The sequence below is a fragment of the Bidens hawaiensis genome, unplaced genomic scaffold (genome assembly GCF_021521415.1).
Source record: "Bidens hawaiensis isolate Kalapana, Puna unplaced genomic scaffold, B.hawaiensis_p1.1 tig00004269_1, whole genome shotgun sequence".
Classification (NCBI taxonomy): domain Eukaryota; kingdom Viridiplantae; phylum Streptophyta; class Magnoliopsida; order Asterales; family Asteraceae; genus Bidens; species Bidens hawaiensis.
Window position 1 is genome coordinate 1195892 of NW_027491256.1, and position 7277 is coordinate 1203168.

Genomic DNA, 7277 nt, shown 5'->3' on the forward strand with positions numbered 1-7277 from the left:
GAGAGAAAGTCAATAAATATGTTATATCTATTATGTCCTTACCCTTATTTTACGCTTGATAATCTCTCTAATCAAATCTCAACCATTTATTTTCTATCGAAAAACTAATTTTATTATTATAACTCATCCCTCACTTGTCGTGCTATTATCGTCCTCCAATGAAATAATAATAATAATACAAAATCCCCCAGGCTATACTACAAAAACATAAGATCCATCCGCCCCAATCCTTCAATTCGCATCATAATCCATAAGCATCTTCAAAGGTATGTATGTATTCATTCACCAATCAATCAATCATTACTGTTCTCTTGCCCTACATTCTTCAATCTCATTGATTGGTTCAATTGCTACAGTTAACCATTCTAGGGTTTGGTTTAACTAATTATCCATCACTTCAATTGATAAATTGGGATGCTAGTTGAGTTAGGGTTTCTAATTGATTTGTATGCTATTGGATTTGTGCATAACTATACTTCTCCGTCTCTGCAATTGGAGGATTGATGAATTTGGATGCTAATTGACTTAGGGTTTCTAATCGATTTGTATGTTCATTTCGTTTTTGATTATTGAATTTGTGCTTAGGGTTACTGTCGATTGGATCTAATCATATGGAGTAACACAATGACTGTTACTTGGATAAATTAGGAAACTTGTTATACACACTTGCAAACTTTTTTTAATAGATTTGATCATTACAGTATACTTTCTGGTATTAAAGTTAGACATTTGAAGACTTATTTCTTTTCATAATAATATTAGTAGGTTTACTTATTGATCTCACAATTCGAGTCATCCCTCTTACATATTCTTAAAAATGTACTTTTTTTCCCTAGAAATTTTTGCTTACATATTTTATAACTCCTTGAGAGTGATTAGTTCATACCTGGTTCTATTTTTACTTGTAAAAGGTACATTTTTTATGGATTTATAAGAGAGTTGGTTCAAATTCTTAGATGAGAGTGATTCTTTTACTTTTAAGTTGTTTTGATAATAATAAAAGTAGGTTTACGTACTGATCTCAGAGTTCGAGTTATCTTTCTTACATATTTATAAAGATGTACCTTTTTTCTAGAAATATCTGCTTTCTTATTTTTGAACTCTTTTCAGAGTGATTAGTTCTTACCTGGTTCTATTTTTCACTTGTAAAAGGTACATATTTTTTATGAATTTATAAGAGAGTTGGTTCAAATTCTTAGATGAGAGTGATTCATTTACTTTTAAGTTTTTTTTGATAATAATAAGAACAGTAGGTTTACTTACTGATCTCAGAATTCAAGTTATCTCTCTTACATATTTATAAAGATGTACCTTTTTTTCTTAGAAATATTTTCTTTCTTATTTTAAAACTCTTTCAGAGTGATTAGTTCTTACCTGGTTCTTTTTTTCACTTGTAAATGGTACATTTTATGGATATATAAGAGTGTTGATTTGAATTCTGATAAGGGAGAGATTCATTGTTTTACTTTCAAAAGACTTTTTCATTGTGGTGTTGTTTTAATGTTTTTACTCTGTATTGTATTATAGATTGAAGGGAGATTTAATGGGCTCACCTGAACGTGTAAAGGGTCATGTGAAAAGGGATACGGAAGATAGTTCTGGTGGCAGAGATGATGAATCATGGGAAGCAGATGAGAGAAGAAAACGGAGGTCAGGAAAGTCAAAGCAATCGGGAAGTGGAGAGGAAAATGAAGGAGTTGAAAATACTGGAAGGAAGGAGAAAAGCGAGAGCAGGAAGAGGCAAAGTGGTGCCAGCAAGGCGGTTAGTGAGGAGGATGATTACGAGTCACGGAAAGAATCACGATCTAAACAAATGAAAAAGAAACATGAAGAGAGTGATTTGGAGTCGTTAAGCAGTTGGTATCAAGACGGAGAGGGTGAAAAACGACATGATGGTGGAGAGAGAAGTGAGAGGAGAAAGTCAACTTCTAAGTTGAGTATCCGTGAGAGTTCTCAAAGCAAAAGTAAGGTTAAAGATGAAGGAGGTCATGATGCGGAGTTGCAGGAAAAAGATTCAAGAAAGGAAGGAAGAAATCCAAGAAAAAGATGGGATGATTCAAGTACTGCTAATAAGATAGATGAAAGTAATAACCTTAAACATCATGAAAAGGATGAAAAAAGAAGTGAAATTGACAAGAATAAAAATTATGGAAGTCCAACTAATCATGGTGATGTGCCATTTGAAAGATCTTATAATGCTGACGAGGATGGTGGCACACGAACAAGAGACCGGGGTAAAAAAGACATTGACCGCGATCGCGACCGCTCTACAAGGTCTAGAACACCTGAAAGGAGTACAAGACGCCATCATGAAAGTGAGTACAGTGAAATGGATTCAGACAAAAGTGGTAGTTATAGAAGGAAAGATCTAGAAACTGACAGTTATAGGGATGAAAGGTCAAGAGGAAGAGATGACAGTTGGAAAAGAAGGCAAGAAACAAAAGACGGTGATGCCCCTTATGACTACACTCGCGATTGGGAGTCACCGTCACAAAGACGCGGTCGTGATCGTGATCGGGTCGAACCGGAAAGGCATATGGTCCGGCCTAGTGGTAGAAAAGACGGGAACAGAACCTATGATGTGATAGAGATTGAAACTAAGTCTTATGATGTCAATGAGCAATCTGATATTAAACCAGTGCCAAATGATGATGATCAATCTGTTGAAGATTCAAAAGATCGATATGGAGATGATAGAAACATGGATGATGTGGATGGCGGGAAAAGTAAAGGACAACGTAGTAATTTTTCCAATCGTCCAGGTGGCGGCTGGCAAGGACAATCCTCAAGTAATAACAGAATGGGGAGAGGAGGAAGGGTACGACCCACCGGGAGAGACGGTCAACAAGTCAACATGCAAGTGCCAATGATGGGTTCGCCTTTTGGACCACTTGCTATGCCACCACCTGGTGGCATGCAACCGCTTACTCCCACCATGTCACCCGGTCCAGGCGGTCCTCCCATGTCTCCAGCTGTCTTTATCCCACCATTTTCTCCACCTGTTGTTTGGCCCGGAGTGCCACCTGGTCTGACAGGTGGCGTCCCACCTGGCGGGCCATCGGGCCCTATATTCCCTCCAAATATCGCGACCCCACAAAATCCTGCTATGTTTTTCAACCAACCGGGACCTGTAAGAGGAATGCCTCCAAACATACTGGGTCCCGGCTTCAACCCACTAGGACCCATGGGTCGTGGGCAGCAACCGGACCCCAAGGGACCTGGTGGGTGGGTCCCGCCTAGAAACAATGGGCCGCCTGGTAAAGCTCCTTCTAGAGGAGAACAAAACGATTATTCTCAAAACTTTGTTGACACGGGTATGCGACCTCAGAATTATATTAGGGAGCTAGAACTCACTAGTGTTGTTGAAGATTATCCAAAGCTTCGGGAGCTTATACAGAAAAAAGATGAAATTGTTGCTAACTCCGCTTCTGCCCCGATGTATTACAAGTGTGATCTTCGTGAGCAAGTTTTATCACCTGAATTTTTTGGCACCAAGTTTGATGTTATTCTTGTGGACCCACCTTGGGAGGAGTATGTTCATCGGGCTCCCGGCGTTACAGATCATATGGATTATTGGACTTTTGAGGAAATTATGAATCTGAAGATCGAGGTAGTTTTATTAATTGTAACTATTATATCTCTTTTTTTTTTCTTTTCTTAAATAACATAAGAATTTTGCTTATTAATTATTTATCTCACTACAGGCAATAGCAGACACACCATGTTTTGTTTTCCTCTGGGTTGGTGATGGAGTTGGCCTTGAACAGGGCCGACAGTGTCTTAAAAAGGTCAAAACCGAACCATTTTTTTTTTAAAATTTACAGCTTTTTATATTTTGATTATTAAACTTTCAATCGTTTTTCTTTTATTGTATTATTGCAGTGGGGATTCCGTAGGTGTGAGGATATATGTTGGGTGAAAACCAACAAAACCAGTGCGAAATCTGGATCGCGCCATGATTCACATACTTTATTTCAGCGTTCAAAGGTTAGCGATTTTGTTCCCTTCATTATAATGTTATATATAATATATTGATTACAAGTTTATCTTTTATATTTGTTAAGGAGCATTGTTTGATGGGCATAAAAGGAACTGTTAGGCGCAGCACTGATGGTCACATAATTCATGCCAACATTGATACCGATGTAATAATAGCCGAGGAGCCTCCATACGGTCAGTATTTTAGATATCTACATTCTACTACTTATAAATCATAAACTATTTTACTTAACATATATGGTAAAGCTGAATTTTATAAATTGAAATACAGGCTCTACTGCAAAACCGGAAGATATGTACCGAATTATCGAGCATTTTTCACTCGGTCGACGTAGGCTTGAGCTTTTTGGTGAAGACCATAATATACGGGCTGGATGGTTGACTGTCGGTAAAGATTTGTCGTCTTCAAATTTCAATGCCGAGGTACTTTTTTTAAATGTTTTTGTGCTTAAAATGAATAAAGAAATACAATGATGAAAGATGCCTACTCCTGATGTAATAATCAAAGGAGTTGAATAAGATTACTGAAGTAGAAATTGATTTATGACCTTGAATTCTTAACAAGTAGCATTGACTTTACCATGGAAAAAGTCAAAAGGAGCCATCAATCTTGGTTAACGAAATTTGCTCATAGTTAAAAAGAAACAGGTCAAACGGAAGCCATATTGTTGGTGATAGACGGGTTAGGGTCAAAACATGTATTTTTGGTACAGGCCGGGTCAGGTTGGGTTGACCCGATGCACATTTTGTTCATTCTCTTTTATACAGATAATTGTGTTGTAAATTATATTATCATCATCATTATCATACTTATTATTAATTTACAAGTTGTAAACCCATTTGATCCATTTTCTTTATAACTAATTTTTCGTTTTGGCACATTTGACTATAGCTACATATCAAACATATCTGCAATTGACTCATTCAAAAGTTACATGGGTCAAAATGTCATGAGCACAATAGAATAAATGATGTAATATATTTATTTTTCTTTTGAAACTGTAGGCGTATATTCGCAATTTTGCGGATAAGGACGGGAAAGTGTGGCAAGGAGGTGGGGGAAGAAACCCGCCACCAGAAGCGGGTCATCTGGTGCTGACTACTCCTGACATTGAAGCCCTAAGGCCAAAATCACCAATGAAAAACCAACTTCAAATGCAGCAGCAAGCTCAACAATCTAATAATACCATCTCTCTTACACCAGGTGGTGGTGGCAACAAGAGGCCAGGTGGTAACGACCCGTTGATCCACAATGGACCAGGAATGAACCAAGAAGGATCTAGCTCCAATATCACTGGTCCAGTCCCGTGGGGCCCTCCTCCGACGGGCGGTGTTATGGGTGTTCCGAATGAAGGGTTTTATGATAATATGTATGGGTATAATGGTCCTTTTGGACCCATGGGCGGTGAGTTTATGGATTTTGAAACTCAGAGAGCCATGAACAATATGATGTAGCTTAAAACAATTTTTGAATCTTACTATTAATCTTGTATTCATTTTAGTTATTTTAGATCTGACCAACGAAATTCCAAGTAGAAATCTTGGGATGATCCTCACAAGAGGAGTGTGCTATGATCAAAGTAATTGGCAAATTTTTGTAGGCATTATTATTGTTCGTGCTAGCGATCTTTGCGACCGCATCGCACCCAGCATAACGTTTATTAAAACCACACTGTTCACAAGGCAATGTGGTTTTAAATACTATTAATATTTGTTAAATAATAATAGAAGGAATTGGATTTGGAGATTGAGTTGACCTGCGTTGCCGACCAGACCTGCCATGCCCGATTCAAAATCATGGCCCAAACCTACTTGGCCCGTCTCTTGGTAGGCCGGTTAGGGTGAAAAGTGAAAACAGTGCGGGTTGTTGGTGGGCTAGTTCGGGTTGATTCGTAACGAAGCGGGTCATTGACGGGCAGGGCAGGTTGAAATGCCGCGGGTCGTTTGCACGCCAGGTTAAGTCGGGTGAAACGTTGACCCGACCTAACTCGGACCGCTGACCCAGGAGGTTACGGGTCAGAAGACTAGGTTGAGTCGAAAGACTACATATCGGAGGACCGGGTCGAGATGCTGGCGGGTTGATGATAGGTCGGGATGGTTGCAACATCGGTGACCGGCCGAAGAGTCCAATGTGTTGGAAGGATTTTGATTAGTTTAGTGAAAGGAATTTGGAGGATTTCATTTAAAATTTTAATTCGAATTCCTTGGCTAACAAAAAAAATAATGTAATTAAGATTACAATTCAAACAAACTCCTGGAATCATAAAATTTAAGAGTTAGAAATCAGATTATGATTCCATTGAATTCATGCGAATCAAAAGCACCTTAAGAAGTTTTAACTGAAATGAAAAAATATTTCTATGTTTTGGATCTTTCAAACAACATATAATACATTAGCGGGGGAGGAAAGGAGGAGAAAATATTAAAATACCATGTTTCATAGATTTTTTAAGGAAAAATGAGAGGGAAAAGAAGAGAAAATACTAGAAAATTTAAACATATATTCATCCTCTCAAATTGGAGAGATTAAGAGAGAAAATCTTATCAATTACTAAATTACCCTAAAAAAATTTATTTTAGTTTTACTTAAAGGGTATAATAGTAAAACTATAACTTTCTTTTCTTTTTCTCTTAACATGAAATATGTAAATTCCTTAATTTTCCTTCCTTCTCATTAAACTCGAGAACACAAAAAAAAAAGCTTTTCGTCTCATTTCTTTACTCTCCTAATTTCCTTCCCATCCGCTCGTTATATGAGACTCTAGAAGACGTGGAGAACATATCACTTTCTGCTCACGCACCTCCTACAACGACCAAAAGGGATCCGAGTGTACACCCTCATGGTTGAATTCTGGAAATTCGATAGCAACCACTTTAGACCTAGGCTACGTTTACTCATGCAATTGATGCTACGCGCATCGTGTTCTCGAGTCTCATTTAACGAAGGGAGGGGAGGGAAGGGGACTTATGACTGGAAAGAAAGCTAGCGGAAGGAAAATGTGTGATTTTATTTCGTGTTCCTGAGTTTAATGAAAAGGAAATGAAAAGAAGAGAAATTAAACATTTTAGGTGTTCCCGATTTAAGAAGAAAAGAAAGATACATTTTATTATACCCTTTAAGTAAACTATTACATGGAGTTAGATATAAGAGTAATTTATGAATTGATAAAAGTTATAATTAGACATAAATATTTTCTCTCATAATCTCTCAAATTTGGGAGGATGATAATATGTTTAAATTTTCTAGTTTTTTCTCTCATTTCTTAAAAAAATCTCTG

The 7277-nt window shown here is 37.5% G+C and overlaps 1 protein-coding gene across 1 annotated transcript; it reads left to right on the top strand.

Moving 5' to 3' along the window:
* The first annotated feature begins 213 nt into the window (after positions 1–213).
* LOC143625971 (N6-adenosine-methyltransferase non-catalytic subunit MTB-like) lies at positions 214–5471 on the top strand. Its single transcript, XM_077096181.1, has 7 exons — positions 214–266; positions 1528–3610; positions 3705–3788; positions 3883–3987; positions 4065–4173; positions 4271–4422; positions 5005–5471. Exons 2-7 carry the CDS (start codon positions 1544–1546, stop codon positions 5452–5454), a joined length of 2967 nt encoding a protein of 988 aa, XP_076952296.1. The 5' UTR covers positions 214–266; positions 1528–1543; the 3' UTR covers positions 5455–5471.
* Positions 5472–7277: the final 1806 nt, after the last annotated feature.

Coding starts and splice junctions, on each gene's coding strand:
- LOC143625971 (XM_077096181.1), top strand. CDS start 1,544: ATGGGCTCACCTGAACGTGTAAAGGGTCATGTGAAAAGGGATACGGAA. Junction 3,611..3,704: donor TTATGAATCTGAAGATCGAG/GTAGTTTTATTA, acceptor ATCTCACTACAG/GCAATAGCAGACACACCATG. Junction 3,988..4,064: donor CTTTATTTCAGCGTTCAAAG/GTTAGCGATTTT, acceptor ATATTTGTTAAG/GAGCATTGTTTGATGGGCAT.